We start from the raw sequence: 19,351 nt of genomic DNA on the forward strand, positions 1-19,351 counted from the left end.
CGGTTCAAAACCAGCCAATCACAGGGCTCATTGCACCAATCAGCGGGTTTTGCCTTGGAATTTGCGTTCGAAGGAAGTTTAAGGTCTGCGGAAAGTAAAATAAATGTGAAATTGAATTGAATTTTACTTGTTCTTTAACAAAAAAAGTTAAAAGCAGCGAAATAGTCGTATAATATCTGCAAAAACAGTGACCTATTTTTAAAAAATTTAGGCTCGCGCCTGATTTTGGCGAAAATATTAATGTATAACCAGCTATTTTGCTCATGTAAATTAAAATGCATTTACTAATTGTGCCCTAGTATGTTAATGAACCTGAGAATAAAAGTCACTGCCTTAAAATGGGTCGAAATGTTGCGGTTTTATTTAAAGTAGGCCTACAAAGTGTTAGAAACCCTGTTTGTGACACCAAACCCAAATACTTTATTAATATACTGGGTAACGTTTAGGCCTATACTTTTTAAATACTTGGTAAATATCTTAGGAGAGAGTTTAATCGGCAATAAAAGATTAAATATAATTATTTCTTAACTAACAGTTTCTACGTAGTGTTGAAAATGGCTGAAATCAAACTAAGCGGCAAGTGATAACTTATGCTATTATTACCCAACATACCCTCGTATTAATTGCAATAAAACTCAAAACCTAAGCATCTTTTACTTACATTGAACATGTATATTCCAATCACGTTGCCTTCATTTAAGATTCATGTCCAACAAACCTCAATAACCAGGTAAGTGTTTTACTATGGCATTTTTTGGGTAATTTTCGGCAAAGGAGCTGTCACAAAGCTCAATATTCAAAATGGGCCAATGACGTAACGCCACGCCGTGTATGACGCAACAAAGCAGGTATGTGTTGGACAAAAAGTAGTGGCGACGTCACAATCACCAATAAAAATTTATTCGCCAAGTGGCAGCAAAGTTTTAAGTTATAACTTGACCATGTTTTTATTTGAAACGCTTCCAAGAAGAAAAAAACACAAACAAAGGAACTATCCTACGAGCTGGTTTTTCTGTGCATTAAGTTAGGAAGACAAATCAACAAGTATCAAATGCGTCGAAAGTAAGATGTTACTGTGTGCAGTAAGACGTATATTGAAGAAAACGTTTGGGCCCACTGCAAAACACTTTTTTGCTTACTTCAACAACAACAACAAAATGCATCTTCAGAAATGTTCAAATAAATAAAATTGTACTAATGTGCAAGACAAAACAAATGCAGGACTTGGGGGCTGTGGTGTGTTTCATCTAATTACAGGTAAGAAAACCCTGAAGTATTGTAAGAGCACCTAACCCTTTATCTTAGAATACAGTACAAAAGCACGGCAGGTTTGCTATTTAACATGACTACACACAAGACAATAGCTTGAAAATGTGCTTAATTAAGAACAACATTGCCATTAATGTAGCATACAGTAAAATGACTACATTATGTAACATCAGTAGCAACTTTGTTCTTAGTTAATATTTGCAAATAAGGGGATGTAAAAAAATAAAATTTATCAGGACGATTGTTTGTTTGATAAGTGACACAACAAACTTTTGAGTAAGGTTACAGACTTTACATAACCAAATCGTATTTGTGAATAATATTTTTTACAAAACGTTCCAAGGTAACAGTCAAAACACGCAGTATCACACCACAGCACACAGTCTTGAATTTCCTAGTTTTTGCATAAAGAAAGTGAAAAAGACAAAAGACAAACAAAGTAAACAAAATACAGTATAAGTACAGAAAAAAGTTCATCAGTTTCTTGCAGGTTCTGTTATTAAACTTGGGTTATTGATAAATTCTTGGAGTTCTTCATGTAGACTTTCCTCCCATTTTTTGCCCATATCGCCAATGCTCTGCTGGACGTTGGTTAAGGTGTTGGTGGCAATTTGTTGCATTTCACCGATTGCTGGAGATGAAGTAAGACGATCGACCTCCTCACGAACTTGATTTATCACAAATTCGATTCCCTGGCGACCCTGTAAAAAGTAAAATTAAGTTCACCGCTCTTACTGATTTGCTTACAAAAATGTGTTGCAATAACTATATTTGATTGATATGATTTGTTTAAATACAATTTTGTAAAACAGATTAAACCAGGGGTGCTAGACCTGTGGTCAAAAGGCTCAAGGAAGCTTAATCGTTATACCTTGACAAAACTGGGTATTTTTTGAGAACTATTAAGCCTAGAGAACTGTTTGGTGATTATATTTTTTATTTTTGGTGAAAGAACACATAGCAACACAATTGCACTAAAAAACATCACCAAGCCAAAAATAGCTGCACAATGTTATTGATGTATAAAACATTATTGGGCATAATTGGTGGATGAGGACTAAACGCAGCTACACAGTCAATACAAGGCACTATGTGACTGGGTCTTGCTAAACCGGAACTGGTACATTGTGAGTAAACATGACTGGGGATGGGCCGTTGGTGGACCATTTAAGAGGGGCCTAAAGGAACATAGGTTAGGAACATAGGGTCGGGGTAATGGAAAAAATAGTACAAATATGCATGTAATTGTTAACCCTTGACAGAGTTCACAAAACAAAGACTCAGAATACATTGCAAAACTATTTAAACAGATTGGACTGCATGGTTTTTCAATGGTAAAAAACTATTTGTTACAGTATAAACATTTTCAAAAGTAGCCAAGCAGTGAGGAAGCACAAACTGTTTTTAAACTGGAAATTTGGTTTCAACTATACTCTATACATATACTATTGCATATGTACTACGGTCTTATATATTACAAGTATTTTAACTTGTTATTTTCAGTGTATTCCATATTTGCCAATAATTTGTTTCATAGCAATGTTATTATTATGGGCAAAGCTTGTGAATGAACCAATAACACAGCATAACAACATTCTTATTTGTAAAAATTGTACCAGGTCGAAAAATGTTTAATTTATAATTATTTACTCCCATTTTGGATACAAGCGAAGTAACTTTTGCAGCTGCAGTAAAACACTTTAATCGACATGACACCATAGCATAAGGGTAATCACTGGGCCCAATTAGGCTAAATTTAAACCACTACGTCAATTTGGGTGAAAATTGACAATGACCAACTTCAGATTGATACCTGTCACATGTGTCCATATAAAAACTTGGACCACTGATTCAAGACCAAACGACCGATTAACAAAGATTTACGCAGTACATACAAAGGAAAAAGGCAACTGATAACCTTTTAAACACATGCTCCACATATCAAATGGTGGATTTTACTATATTAAGCAATAAATCAATGTGTACTTAAGGTTTGGTTTGCTGAATTTGAAGCATTACTTTATTGAAACAATGTAATTTGACTACTTTGCATTTGTTACTTTAAACAGCATTTGGTTAGATCAAATAAATCAAATAGCGGTCATTTGACAAGTTGAGGTCAATACATTTCTGTGCTTGCAGAAGCGGTATACCGAATGAAACGGTCACCCCATAGGCGCCGAATTTAAATTTTTCCCGGGTATGCCATATTGTATGACGTCACGAAATGCCAAATTCAAATCCTGTGGCCATATATGGTGGAATGACGTTAATTCTTGCAGTATACGAGTTTACACAACAACATTCCGTCGCCAAACCATTTTGCTATTATTGCAATTCAACGCATGTTTGTGCACGGTAAAGCGGTAACATTACAAAAAAAATGGGACCCACTTGCCAAAATTACGGGGAGGCGGAACAATTAAGATAAAAAATTTTAGCTCGGACAACACCTTACGTCACAAATTACTGTAATGTTTAACATATATTTTCTCTGTAATAAATATCACAAAAAAGATTTGTTTTCACGCAACAAAGCGCACATACTTTTGGCCTATTCATTATAAAATCGTTTTATACGTTTTAAAGTCGCTTGTTTCGTTTACAACGTGTCGCATATTTAACCAAGTGAGTTGTTTGTGACGCATTATTAAATTTACAGTTTAGTGTACTTCGATCGATGTTCTAAACTGCCAGAAACTTTCGATAAGATAACACGTTAATTTTGGGAAAAGTACCAACCTATACGTTTGTTACGTAACAATAAGCGTTGTTGTTTTTTCGGTTAAAACTAGACAGTTGTTGTGCTGGCGGTAGAACCTGTCAGAACAAAGATTGGACTGTATTCTAAAGTTTTTTATCACATGGTTGTTGACGTTTCACCCGGGACAGTGGCGTTTCCCCTCCTCCTGCAAGCAAACGCCAACCTTTGTTGTGCTTTTTACCACTCTTTAATGTTTAAATTCCAATGCTTTTTGAAGACGTTACAATCGTAATCAATCCGAAAAATTCATGGGCCGTGAAACAATGAACGCGATTGAAATCAATTGTTTATGCTACATATTCGTTCGTATCACAATAATTTCCATAAACGCACGACTAGCGTTGGTCCAATTCTCAGGTATGCGGCATACCCGAGGTTTTTGTCCCGAGGCATACCCGTGTTCGGCGCCTATGGGTCACCCCACATTCCCATATGGCAAGGCGTTGGCTAGAGAATTATAGCCTGCAATGACTAGATGATTTGATGTATTATGTGCCTGGCATACTATAATTTATATGAGTGTGCTGTGATCACTGGTCTGCATGAACGCTTCAGGGCTCATCCCAGTTTTATGTTTATCTTAACTTATATATATATGTTATGATATAAAGCGGCAAGTGCCCACATTTGATTTACTTCAGACTTATATTGCAGACGTTGAAACAAACCGATATTATCAGCACACTGTCATCTAGCTTCTATTGTCATTCTCAAAGGGTGGTTTAGAATTTCATGCTATATCTGGCAGCCATTCTATATGTACCAATGTTCCTAGCAATTGTTCCTTAGAGGGGTTGCTGGGAACAGTACAATCGACAGTGTTAAGCATGTCACAAAAGCATAATGTACCAGTCCTTTCCATAAAATTAATATTTTTCATGTTAATTGCTATACTTGTATATGATGGGAAGATCTTGAGATAAAGCTGATTATCATGGTTATTTACCTTAGAGGCCGTGGACATCATTGTTGTTCCCATCGCATTTTCAAGGAACCCAGTAAAAGAAAGATTTTTACAAGTTACTTTCCATTGTTGCCTTAGAAGCGTTCTGTTAAAAAAACAATCATCTGTGAGCGACAGTCTAAACATTGGATGATTTATTCCTGGCTACAACAAAACACGCTACTTTGACATTTAACACAAATATCAGCAAAAACCAGATATTTTTCCCAAACGTAGAGCAAAAAAAAAATACTTACGAATTTGGGTCTTTTTCATCTGGAGTGTAAGTTAATGTTTCATCCACAACAATATAATCCAAAAAGTTATACTGCAACAAAAATACAGTTAAATTCAATTGAAACTAGAAGAACAGTTTACCAAATGTAAACTAACTTTGTACACACAGTGAACCTCAGCTAATCCGGAACTGTTTAGACTACACAATTTGTCCGGATTAGGCAAAGATCCGGATTAAATGATGTCGATTAGTTCCACGCCTTACCACACTACAAACATTTGTACTTGAGTTTTGTCTAAAATAGGTGCAAATCCGGATTAACTGAACCAAGGTTACTGTATGTTTAACCACAGTTAATGTATGTTATACACCAATACTAAGGCATAGTTCTTAGTCATCTAAACCCAAATTTTGCTTGTGAGATTGCTAACTGTTGCATTTAAATATAATAATCATAAGTTTTGCCATGTTTCATGGTTTTAGAAGTGATTACATAATTTGTTCACAGAAAGCACATAAACAAACTAATATGTAGCCATAAGTTATTACAACGTCTATTAGTTTGTTGCGACGTCGCATATAAAAACACAGTATATAAATGTCATGCCTAATAGTAATAATATTGTCTGTGGTACCCACATGCCATGTCTTGCAGTTAGTTGGCAGTGATATGTCCAAATTACGCAAAGGTTTTTACACAGGTGTTACGAACTACCTATCACCTCTCTGTTATTTTATTGCGGATGGTCTGCAAATTACTTTTGTGTAACAAGCCAATTAAAAAAAATGCAACTAACAGTTATATACTCTTTATTGAGGCCAAGTACATACACTATGGGCTGTTAGTGGCAAGACCAAACAAGATCATAATATGCTGTAGCTTTCAATGAACAAAAATATCTGCACATTTTTAAATTAAAGCATACCTGCAGTCAAGGGTAATTTTACGTGACACAATCTACTTACATTCTTTGATGACAATTTGAAACTCTTTTCTTTTGGGTCTAGCACTGAGCACTCAATGGCATGAACTGTTTTGGTAAAGTCTATTCCCACAAACTGAAAATAAAAACAGATTGTATCAGTTTTATAACATTTGTTTTTATAAGCATAACATATATTCAAAAGTCAAAACTATGCAAATACTAGAAGAGTGGCTTTCTGATATACTTCCATTTTATATATTCTATACGATATTTACCAATTTACTATACACATCATTTGATCTACACGTATGATTGTTTTTGTAAACAAAAACAAATGGGTCCCCAGACGCGTGTTTGTGCGGATTTACAGTAAACAAATGTTGCGGTGATTTTTAGAATCTTAAGGACAAATTTTTAGAAAGCATTAAACCAACAATAAAAAAATTGTTCGTATTCTTTTTGCACTATTATTGTCATATAATTACAAAAACATTAAAAAAAAATGTAACAAATACTTTAATTTAATCTCTTGCTTTGACCCAGATATTGTCGTCCAAGGTCGGGTTTTGAACACAATTTTTTTAGAAAGCTGTAACAGTTGTGTTACAGACACTTTAAATTAAAAAGCAATTTGCTATAAGTGTATACATAACAAATTGTTTTTCATTTAACTTTGTTTCCCAAATTGAGTACCATTGACCTGTAGTAACCTCTCAGGGTGCACACGCCAAACGACTGTTTGACCTTGTGACACGGTTTTCAATAGCACGCCGCACGCGAGTGTTCAACAATACCGTTAAGCGTAATTTTTACATGCCTTGAGCATTGACTCCTAAATAGATTGTCATAAAAAAAACGCTACCTTATGACGAAAGAAAGTTCTGAACAGTGTGAAACGACGTCTCGTAAAACGTCTGTCCGACGTCAAGCTGAGCCCTCCCGCTATCATAAACCAGTGAGTTACTCTCTTGGTACTTGTCTACAGTGTCTTTCTTGACCAAACGAGCGTTAGACACATTTACGTTTCGGGGGCCTGTGGGTGAACCGCTGCGTAATTCGGGGTCAAACTTCTAGAGGATCAAGTTCAGATTGATAACTAACATATGTCCAAATTTAAATAAATTTGAAGCACTCCTTCTTTACCAAACGAGCGTTACAAACCAGCGTTAAAAATTGTACATTTCGGGGGCCTGTGGGTGAATCGCTGGGTGATTCGGGGTTAAACTTCTGGAGGATCACGTTTGGATTAATAAGTAACATATGTCCAAATTTGAATAAATTTGAAGCACTTTTTCTTTACCACATGAGCATTACAAACCAGCGTTAAAAATTTTACGTTTCGGGGGCCTGTGGGTGAACCGAGGGATCAAACGGGGTCAAAATTCACATGAACCATCTTTAGACCAATATCTATAATGTGTGTAAATTTGAAAAAGTTTGAACCATTCTTTCTTGACCAAAACATGGGAACAAATCTGCGTTAGAAAGAAAAAAAAATACGGACAAAAACAATATATATATGTGTCCCCTTCAGGGAAGGGGACCCATAATTACTTAGAATCTCAGCTTTGTTTGTAAATACACATGTGGTGTCAAGTTTTCTTTTATCAAGCTTAGGTACATTTCATAAACAAATAGTGACTAAGCTAAATGGTTAACAGATACACAAAACTAGACGAGTGCTTTTCCTATATATTGCCAGTTTATATATATATCATATTTAACGATGTATCACATATACCACTTACTATATTTATAATGCATATATATTTGGCACCTACATTTCATTGGGCCCTATCTTTTTCCTGGCACTTTATAACATAATTGTTTCTGCAAGCATAATCTAATGGGTCCCCACACAAGTGCATATGCGATTTGGTAACAGTAAAAATAGGACACAATCATAGTTAAACTGGACCATATTTCAAGTTTGCCTATATATTCCATTTTACAGAAACTGTGCCATATTTACGCAACATTCATTATAATTGTAAGGGATATATATTTGATGGTTAGTGTCGATTTTTCACGGTTTTATTTCCGTCAGCGATCATTGTCTCGCTGCGTGCGAAAGTTGTTAGATGAAGAAATGGCACCGATCGCGGCAGGAGGGACCTGTCGTTAACCGCCATAAGACACAAAACTGCATGATACAACAATTGCATAACTAACGTTTTTAAATGATCTACAAACATATCTTAGGACAAAACATGGAAAACAAATCCACGTTAGATGGAAAAAAAGAAAAAAAATACAGACAAAAACAATATGTGTCCCCTTCAGGGAAGGGGACCCATAACTAGTATAATGTACCTTGGCCATAAACTCAGTGTACGAGTTGGACCAAATAGAAGAAATAATTCGTTTGGAATGCAGTTTTCCATCAGCATCTAATTTTCTTTCATAAACATCGGTTCCCAAAACATTTGGTGTTTCTGGATTCGGATATTTTCTTAACGCTGCTTCAACAACTTTTTCCCAAGGATGACTACAAGAAAAAAATGTATGTGTAAAATATGTTTAAAGAAGGGTTTAAGAGTATGACATTATTAAACACAATTGAAATACCATTAAACCTATTGGTATATATAATCATATGCCACATATTTAACATTGTGGCAAGTATAAACATTCTTAAATCAAGCCCTTACTTTAAAAGTGCTTAAATCAAACTGTCACATGTAAACTCTTTTAAACCTTTCGAAACCATGTACGATTAATGTACAATATTAGCCAACAATTTCCTACAACATTCCTGTTACTTAGCCATCATTTTTCTAGTCTACTGTTTCTCACAATGACATAATTCTAACAGCATTTTGTGTTTTTACTTATTTACAAACTTTTCTATGATTAACAGTTTCCAAGTACAGAAACCATACTCTTAAAAGACGAAATAATGTAATATTATAGTTTTAAGAATTACAAGTTTTTTTTTAGGAAAAACAACTTCTGTCTGAACAAGGCTTAATTCAGTTTAATCAGGAGTGAGATTTGTTAAGAGTTTATTTTATTACAAAGCTACAAGTTCACCAAATCAAATGAATTGGCCATTTCACATGCACAAACATGTGAATATATATACAATAGTGTTATAATTTTAATTAGAACAACAAAAGTGTAATACTCACTTGAATAAATGTTCATCGAATGATAAGAAAACCATTTTTTACTTTATTGTTTCAAGTTAACACAGCCCTAATGATAATTTCTTAAAGATGAAAACCTCAGTTGCACCAGCTTTTCTTTTTTCACAGTTCTATGATCAAATTTGGGTTGTTAAATTCTCATAAATTTAAAATGAATGTAGTCTTTTTATCATTCAAAAAACAAACAAAAATACCTCACTCAGAAGACATAGTATTGCAATTGTTATAATGATGTGAATATTAAATAGTCCGCAGTGCCAAAGTTTACAAAATATTCTGAAACAAGTTTTTTATTTCCATTGTACGTCAACAGACAACTGACTAAGCAGTAAGTCTGTCTACTTTTTAGGTCCTGTAACACATAAATTCATTACCCAACCCTTCCCTTACACAAATTGCACACAGACTAACTTAATATTCTTGCTTAACACAGTCAAAACTTTGAATTACTCTCGACGAAATTCGACCTACCCACGTTAAAACCGCGCGGGACTTTGGACTCGCCTCTTCAAGGACGATTTCGCAACAGGACGAATGACGCAAGAGCATGCCTCGTTGCGTAGAGCCGCCACTACGTCACGGTTCAACTAAATCAGATGCTGAGTCATAAAATTAGATCAGTAAGCCGAACATCTATTTACCGAGTAAATAAATGGCGACTGATATTTGCCTTGTTTAACAACAAATGGCTCAAAATTCAATATGTTGGCTTTATACAGATCTTAACAAACAGCTAAGTTGATCGAATGGTTTGCTGTTTGATAAATCAGAGAGACAATAGATTTTCTAATACAGGAGTCCAAACAAACGTCACGTACCGTCAAATGACGCACAACATCGCGCCCTGCCCTGCTTCGTGTTACTTTTTGAATTATATGTGGGAAGTGCAGATGCTAACATAGAGTAACTAGCCTGTCATTAAATCTATTTAATAATAAACCTTGGCGAAGCCCGTTAAATTTAAACGTTCAGCCCACAATAGGCCTACACTATTTTTCAGTCCCCATTACAAAATGATTTGTCCAAACATAATCGATATTAAGACTAATCCGAATGCGGGCCGATACACCCTGAATTATACAAAAATGTATTTCGTAGAAAAATGAAATAATTTGTTTGATTGTCAATAACATGTTTGAGTTTGAAGTAGGCCTACAGTGATCATGCCCCGAAGAGATTTCGAAGTTTGGGAAATTTTGCAATTGTTGCAGTGCTATAGTACGACAGTAGGCGTATACATCATGAGGAAAATCAGAGAACCATTGGGCCCTAAAATCGAAATTAAACTAGAAATGTCGAATGTCGAATGTCGTTTCATGAAGAAGGGTGCTTGATTTCAACTAACATATTTTATGACATTGCGCAGATAAGTCAAAGTGAATTATGTGTAGTGTATACGATGGGATTGCACATTCTATACTTGGCAACAATAAATAGTAAGCAATCTCAGTGAAAATCAACAACTTGAAAAACAATCAACCTAGTTCAACAACCTAAAATGTACTGACGAACATAAATACTGTAGCCAATATGAAGTAGAAGATCATTAACATAAAAATATCGATTTCTCTCAACGCTTCAAGAACAGAAAGGATTCTTTTCCTTGTCGTAAGCTGTTACGTCATTTGCGAATGGGTTTGTTGCGTCATCATAAGCGCCCTCCTCGTCACCAGACTCCAAAAAAGGATTAATCTCTCGTTTTGCCTGCGAATTTAAATCAACTGGACTACCAGTAAGAAACGGGTTATTTGCCTCAACTTCACGCGATTTGGTGACGTCAGGCCGCGATAGTCTCTTGGATGACGTATTCGTGACGTCACTATATTCCAGAAAGTCCGAAAGCGAGGTTGGATTGTTCTGTTCATGTTGGTCAGGCCGTGTCCTTGCGTTTGAACCGAACTGTGATGACGTCGTATGTTGTATGACGTCAGGAGGGGCCTGGGGTTGATAGGTCGGCTTTGTTGACGTCACAGATCGATTAATGTGTAAACCGGTCACTTCTGAATCAATAGAATTGGTTGCTGGAACTCTTTTACCCCATCGCGTGTTGTTATTTACTTGATTAACTGGAGGTTTTGTATCCGACATTTGGCGCCCTTCTGAAGCACGTTGCTTTCCGAGAAGCTGACCTCTTTTACTTGTGTTCAAGTCGTCCATTTTTTTAGTTTGCTGAGATGCAATCCATGAACTGAAAGGCGAAACTATGGGAGTGAATGAGTCCCTTTTCTCTACCCTTGCTTTCATTTGTGTTGCATTTGGTGTTTCATTTTCCTGTTTGTCTGGTGGTTTTATATCTTCTATGTTTCTAGATGCGGAAATTAGGGAAGATGATCTGTTGGGTGCATAAATTAAATCTGTAACTTCCAGTGTGTGAGTGTCCTCATCCGGATATTCTTCATCAGAAGACATGGATATTGAGAAGGATGCGAGTCTTTTGCTTTGTTTTCGTTTGCAGCGAGGACACATGGTGTCAACACAACTAAAACAGTCACTGGAAACAGAAATAGTTTTTTAATATTTGTGAAAAAGTGAAATGCTACCATTAAATCACTCAACCTTAAGATTTTAACAAATATATATTTTGCCCTAACAGCATCTCATTCAAAATATGGTTCTATTTGAATAACACATGGAAGATGCTGTCAACATATACATATATACCGTGAAATTAAGACTGATCGTTTTTTTATAAATTTGGACAAAAGGTTCATTATAGTCTTCATTTACCAAGCATTAAGCTAGGAGATTTTAATTTTAGGTTTAAAGTTGAATTTGGGCTTGAACCTCTAAAAGTAGGAACAACAGAAATAAGGCCCTGTATCAAAACGCTTAAGTTCTAAATCAAATCATAGTAACTACATTGAAAATGCTGCCTTGGACCATAGTAGAACCTTGTTTCATTATATTAACACACACACAAAAAACAATGTTGCAGAAAATTTTTAGCAAAATCTTACAACAACTTACACATGGAACACAGCGGAACAACGAGGACAGATAGACACCATGACATCAAAAGGAAAAAGGGTTTCGCCGGAATTGCATATTTCACAAATAAATCCTTTAGCTTGGCAAAACTAAAAAAATTAAAATGGTTGTCATGTGATGAAATCCTGGCTAAAATGTAAAGTAAAATTATCCAGTTATCCATTTGACAAATAAAAAGCATCTTATACTTACTGGACAATCAAGTTTTATGTGTTTAGCAAATTCTGCATGAATTTCAGCTAATTCAGCACTAAGAGATCCACTTTTGGTTTCCATTAGGTCTCGCATAGAATACATTCGCGACCCATCCACAAAGTGCTGCCTATCATGAAGCTTTAAAGCAAAACAAAATGATAAGACTAAGCCACATCAGTCAAGTATGTGTATACACATGTTTCTGGTGCAACAAGAAATTTTCTGCAAAAATCTAATGTACATCCATAAGAAACAACTGGTGTGATTTGGGTTAAGCATCTTTAAACATGTTTTTGTATGCTTTGGGGCATAAAATCAGTGTCAAATTCATCATAAAAAGCTGCCAAGACAAAAATTTGTTGAACCATTCTATAATGAGCACCGAATTTTCAAAGGCCTTGTGAACAAAGGCCTTTTATTAACAGACAAAATTCAGTATGAAATACAGTACTAAAATGTTACCTTCCACAAAAGTTTGGAATCCAGGGCTTTGGAGCAGGTTAAGAAATACAGCTTCATCTTTAGTATGTCCTCTCTCATTTTCTGTTTAAATATTAGGTTTTATTTAGTAATGGCCCATCTTACGGCATTGGCAAACTCAATCGCATATACATTAAGTTTTCCATTCGGCAGTGAATGCCATGTTCACATAACCTAAAATTATACATTTGCATTACAGAAAATCACTTACCCTGATTTCTGAAAGTTCTTCAACATAATTGAAAAGTAGGGGATTGACATCTTGAATATCAATGAGAGGTTTATTGAAGATTGCCTGCAGTAGTTGGAATGCTTGTCTGCTAACCTACATTTAAAACACAATTCACAGGATATACCTGCCTTGCTGTATGTATAACATATTGTTTTTATGGACCAGTATTACAAAAACAAAATGAAAATGTGTGGGCCATTGCTGCTGCAGCCAGATTTTGTACTATATTTTTTAGGATTTATTTAGTAGAAAATCTATACACAAAATACAGTACTATTAGTTTAAAACCCTATGCTTGCGATATATTTAGCATTTATACAGATATTGAGTAGATTAAATCAGTTTTATAGGAAATGACTCTACGCACACACAAAATGGTGCCTGGTTACATTTATGACAAACTATTTTTTTTAGCTTTTATTGAACTCAGCTTGCAATGATATATAATTTTAATATGTCAGAGGACTGGTTAACCTTTGCCATTTGTAATGCACAATTATCGACATATGCACTGTGGCCTCAAAATGGTGTTCCAATTTACATACATTTATTGACAAATAATGTTAAGTCAAATACAGCAAGTGCTGCATGTCCCCAAAACCACAAGCACACACGTACCTTGTATGGTGTATGGTCCCAGTTGTGCATTACCCTGGCAGGCATGACTAATGTATCATTCCAGTGACAGTTAGAACAGTAATATAATCCACTGTAATCACACATTCTGGCTTCTTCTGAACCTGCATGCAGCAATAGAACATTTTTTGGAGAAATATCATTCTCAATACACACAGTCATTTCCACATAACAATAGATTTTTTAGGGAAGTGTATCTGTAACCTTTAGGAAGTGCATCTGTCACAACAGGCCAAATACATCACATTTCATGCATAGTGAAGCACCTACCATCAAACACAACAAAGCTTGCTACCAAGTACTAACTTTGAGCACTCTATGCAAGACAGATAATATACAACTTAAAGGTGGTTAAAGTTAGTCACATATTTAACTTCCAAAGATTTGTATGTGATATATATTAACAGAATAGTTTCTACCAATAGGCTATAATTTTGGATTAACAATAAGCTATTTGTTACGAGAAAGTTTAGTACAAAACAAAAATGGAACAGGCTATTAACTACAATATTCTTTGTTTACAAAAATGATATTAATGTTGACATGTGAAAAGTATAGATTAACCTGTAATTTCAATGCGGCTTTTGCATTCTGCACAACAGTATTGCTGCTTTGACAGGCCTACTTCAGGACAGATCTTTAGTTGATATGAGATATTGCCCTTTGCTGTCACCATCACACATGTCCTTCGTATGTTGTTGACACATTTCGAATGACAGCTGAAACCACACTCCCTGCATTTGTACCAGACCTAGACAGTAAAGAAAAATAGACTTAAATCATAAAACATAAAGCAATAGTCTTGCTGTTAAACCAATGACCCTCATGTAACAGTGTTGGCATAGGCGCCCACTTGCTAAAATAGGCGGGGAGGCGGCTCGGTAAAGACGGAAATATTTTCAGCCCGGACGTCACCTAACGTCGCAAGTTACACCCTTTACAGTGTTTCTGTACTGGTATACATTAGAAGCTGATGCCGACCCAACTATACAGTAAACATTTTTTCTTTCCCCGGAACAATTATTACAAAGCATGTTTTATTTTTACGCAACAAGGCGCACATGCGTCTAAAAAGCCATTATAATAATCGTTTCTAGGTCGTTTGGTTGGTTTCAACCATGTTTTCTATTTACACAGCAAATTGCATGTAACGCATTTAAGTTTAGTTTATTTTAAATCAGCAATTACCAAAGTAAAGCCCGCGAAGGTATTTGTTCTAAATATATATCTTGGAAAACAACGAGTTAACCGTTGAAAGTTAATTTGCTACGAAAGTGTTCCCACAACAACATGTGGTCTTAAGTTTACCTAGTTCTGCACTTCACAGGACGCATAAAAATGATCCAAAAACAGTTTGTTACATCACAGACAAGACTTAAAGTACCCATGCGTTCGTTACTGTGCGTATACAGTTGCCTTTCTTTGTTAATTGTGATGACATAAGTGAGAAGTTAGTAATTTATGCCAGATAATTTTATTGTTCGACAGTAGCGCTATCTCTTAATAATATTGTAGCTCCTGCTGGTCCCACAAAAGCGCTTTGTAGACCACAATTGCGGAACGGGCGCTGCGTTTTCGCTTGTAAGCTATGTGGCCGTCAATGTCATTTTCATGCTATGCGGCTCACCCTGAAAAAAATTGGCTACCCCCTTTCTAAACGATGTCAATTTGTGTCGATGTTACTGACCGAGTTTTCGCAAACACTCCTTGCATGTTTTTATCCAATGGCTCATTGCATATAACCAGGGTTGCCATCGACATGGAACTCGAAATAAGGACACACGAACAATTCGACTTTCATGTCAAACGAAACAAACGTTTTTGAACAAATCTTTGCATGAGCCTTGACATATCACATGTCATATTTCTTTTTGCCAGGAACATTCTGTTCCAACTCCTTGTTCGTAGAAAACACTTAGTGCATCTCACGACAGCCCAGGTCTAGGTTTAGCGGGGATTTGACTTGTAATTGTTAAAAATAAGACAAAATAAGAACTTAAGTCAAAAACAAGGACAGTTGTTGGAAATAAGGACAAAAACTTTTTCTAAGACATTGCCCTTCAAAATAAGGACGGTATGGCAACCCTACATATAACACTTCAAGTATACGTTTGTGACGTAACAATATGCATTGTTTGATTTTTCAGAAAGGTTTGTCTGTTCAAACTACCGTAAGCAGTCGTTGACTGTGCAGTAGTACAGAGTTACTACAAAACTGTATGTGCATAAATTAACGCAAAACTTGTTTATGACGTAGTCAGCGACGCAAATACCCGGGGAGGCGCCGCCTCCCCGCCTCCCCATAAGTGGGCGCCAGTGAGTGTTGGTATAATTTAAGCCAGACATGATCATTTTAGCATGTTTTCTTGAAACATATGACAAACCCAAAAAATGAGTAAATCCTTATTTGCCTGGGCAATATGAGCAGCATTGCATATGTAATCCTAAGCCACACAGCAGTATTACACCTTAAAAATCAGGAGTTTAAGCAAATTAAAACACTTTAAACAATCAAATTCACATCAACATTTTCAATTTCAAAGTCCCTAGATGATTTGAACTAATCAAACAGAAAGAAAATCATTGCCATTCATGAGTATACAGCTAGGTGATTATCTTCATGATGCAACCAGATGCAGTTACACAGTACAAATGGTCCAATATATTTACCGTTTGTGCTGGAATTTAATGTGCCGTATGGTCTTTTTGTGTGTGTATATAAAGTCCCGACAATACACAGTTGCACTATTATGACTTATGAGGAAACATTGACAGTTACCTGTATCATTCCCCATATTAGGTTGCTGCAACAATCACAATGGTTCTTCATGCTACGACTGGTCTTTTTCCTCAGTCTGTGACCAAATATGTGTTTTGAGCGAGGTTCTGCCACCTCAGGTCCTTCCTGCAATTAAGTTTTATTTGTTCACTGAAAATTAAACAATACATAAACAAAAAACGTTTTTGTACTAGCAAAAATGTAAAATGTACAAAATTACTTACACAGTGCCTGCTTAGCATTGAAATTAGTGTCCAAACAGTTATGAAATGGGTGTACAAAAGAGGTATGTCATTTAAATGGTACCTTGATGTCTTGGAGTTTCATCCTAAGGTCTACCAAGTTTTTCACAAGCTTTTTCCTTCTTCCTGAAGTCTCTGGGACTTTAAGAATCATCTCTTTGCATTGATCAATAGCGATTTCTATTTCCTCAGCAGTATACAGACGAAGGTGGCCCTAGAATATGCAACAAAACTGAAACCTTTACATCATAATATTTTTAAACACACCAGGATATGACAACATATGACAGCAAGTAAACCCCAACACTTTTGAGTCAGCAATGTTTAGAATAGTGTTTGGCAGTTTACAACAAAACAACATTCATGTGTGAGTTTGTTTTTGAGTGAACACTGTTTCGACCTATTAGTTTTCATCATCAGCTGGTGACAAGAGATAGGGCGCTAGTGTAGCCATTGCGAGCCAGTTAGTATTGAAAAGAATAGCTGAGGCATGACTTTTAACCTGTTATTCTCAACAAACTGAGTGCTGTTGGATGGCTACACAAGCCAATACGACCTATCTTTTGTTACCACCTGCACCAATAGGACTTTATGGGTCAAAACAGTGTGCACTGTCTGCAGCTTATTATTTATTACCTTGATGCTGTTACACTGGGGTCGTGTTTGTCAATAAATAGAGATTTCAAAGTTTTAGCTGCAAACAAAGTTTAAAAAGTACTGGCACTACTTCTCAATGGCCTTAAAACATATTTCCGAAAAGGTTGCTTTAGTTGATTACCTCTGGATGAGAAAAATAGTCTTCAGTAAGGCCTAGTTCAGCTAAGCTTGTGTCCAATGAACTGGAACTTGCAACTGATACGTTTTCACTCTCAGCAGTCGTGTTTGAGCAGCTGTTGTCTGAATTGGCAGGACTTCGATTAAATGGATTAAATCGATTTGATTTGTGTGAACTAGAAACTGCAAAAAAACTGCTTTTGTAAATCTGCTTCTTCATTTAAAAAATGTTTTATTGGGTTTTGGCTGTGAACCATAATTGTTTTCTGTACCAACTTTTTTTTTCATGCCAAATTTTGATGAGACCACATCACTACATTAAAGTTTGATTAAGATGAAACATTGGGTGTGTATCACAATGAATTTGGACAAGATATAACTGTCAGCTAGACACTTGTGTGATCCAGGATTGCGAGGTCAGAATAAAAGTTCTTCTGTTTGGAATAGATGGGGTACAATTACTGTGTCCCACTCCTAAAGTTTGATTATGTTAAGGACATCACTTAATTTCGAGAATAAACATTACTAAAATTTTGCTAAATTTTGACTTTTGTTTTGTTTCAACATCCAAACTTCAATGTAATCTTCAGGAGTACGAGTCATAAATTTGAAAATACTAGAAGTTGGATTTAAGACCATACAGCTTTCACCTCTTAGCCCTGGTGTGAACATATATGGTTTCCAAAACAAAACATTATACATCTTGGAAGTTGGTACTTGGTAGTGACATTTTTAAAGTTTACGTCCTCCAAGCTTTATTGTATGTGCTTGAAGGGGATAAGATAAAAACAACCAAAGGTGTTGGTGTTTATTGGCAAATAATATGATAGTTTGGCATGTTTATGAAGGCTGACATCTACTGTGTTGGGTAATAGAAAAAATTCAAAACTTACGAGCATCCACTAGGCTTGCGGAACTTGTCCTAGATGAAAGACCAGACAACATGTCTGAAGATTGTTGCTTTAATACAGTTTTGCTTTTGCTGACAATATCACTTTTTTCAGCAATGTTCGGTGAAGAAAAGCTAACGATTGCTATGTTGTTGGTTAGTGAGGTTTGTGACTGGCTTTTTACTTTCGATTGTGAAAAATCTGCTCTGTGGGTGAGACTAGCTTTTGCCAGTTCTGATGACGTTATCAGCTTACGTTTTTGAATAGTGTCGGCCATATTTATTAAGGCCCGACACTGGAAATCTAATTTGCTATGTTTATCTGTTGAAACAAAAATGAGGAAATTGTAAATTTGACATCAAGAAACCACCAAGAGGGAACAATCCTGGTAAAATAAAACACATACCAGCAATATTATTAAAAAAAATCTATTTATGCAATAATTGGACGTAAATCATCCAACAAAACACGCGAAACAAAAAAAAAAACAATCGGTAAAAATCAAAAACCCTTGTCCCTATTTTTTATCAACAACAAACCGGTCACGTGCCATGAGTGCAACGTCATGGTTCAACGCTTTCTGAAATAGCGGTTCATAGAAATCAAACCAAAAACGTCTGATAGATCAAGTGATGGATAAAAACAGTAGAACCGAATGAAAAAGGAAAACGATTACTTAATCGCGTTTAGAAGGATAATTTAGAATAATTTCCACGAGGTTTGTTCTTACGCTTTTGCATAAGACCCATAATTAGTTGCGAATTCTGCGTAAATTTCGATGATACGAGTTGCTTTGTTGACATATATTTTATAATATGACGTTACTAATAAATCATACCAGTGGTG

The 19,351-nt window shown here is 35.7% G+C and overlaps 2 protein-coding genes across 3 annotated transcripts; both read right to left on the bottom strand.

Moving 5' to 3' along the window:
- Window positions 1–921: 921 nt before the first annotated feature.
- LOC145217940 (PRELI domain containing protein 3B-like) lies at window positions 922–9,399 on the bottom strand. Its single transcript, XM_080085315.1, has 6 exons — window positions 9,272–9,399; window positions 8,454–8,628; window positions 6,181–6,273; window positions 5,234–5,304; window positions 4,980–5,082; window positions 922–1,970 (listed from the first exon to the last, which is right to left on the bottom strand). Exons 1-6 carry the CDS (start codon window positions 9,304–9,306, stop codon window positions 1,746–1,748), a joined length of 702 nt encoding a protein of 233 aa, XP_079941441.1. The 5' UTR covers window positions 9,307–9,399; the 3' UTR covers window positions 922–1,745.
- Window positions 9,400–10,355: 956 nt separating this feature from the next.
- LOC145217939 (uncharacterized) lies at window positions 10,356–18,853 on the bottom strand. Of its 2 annotated transcripts, none has more exons than XM_080085314.1 (11): window positions 18,509–18,853; window positions 17,620–17,738; window positions 16,906–17,055; window positions 16,600–16,725; window positions 14,385–14,571; window positions 13,803–13,924; window positions 13,164–13,277; window positions 12,935–13,015; window positions 12,470–12,610; window positions 12,257–12,366; window positions 10,356–11,780 (listed from the first exon to the last, which is right to left on the bottom strand). In XM_080085314.1, exons 1-11 carry the CDS (start codon window positions 18,780–18,782, stop codon window positions 10,868–10,870), a joined length of 2,337 nt encoding a protein of 778 aa, XP_079941440.1. In that variant the 5' UTR covers window positions 18,783–18,853; the 3' UTR covers window positions 10,356–10,867. The 2 variants fall into 2 exon arrangements, with proteins under 2 accessions (XP_079941440.1, XP_079941439.1); XM_080085313.1 differs by having other exon boundaries at window positions 17,620–17,798; window positions 18,509–18,852.
- Between the last annotated feature and the right edge of the window lie 498 nt (window positions 18,854–19,351).

The sequence above is a fragment of the Phallusia mammillata genome, chromosome 3, assembly GCF_965637545.1.
Source record: "Phallusia mammillata chromosome 3, kaPhaMamm4.hap1.1, whole genome shotgun sequence".
NCBI lineage: Eukaryota > Metazoa > Chordata > Ascidiacea > Phlebobranchia > Ascidiidae > Phallusia > Phallusia mammillata.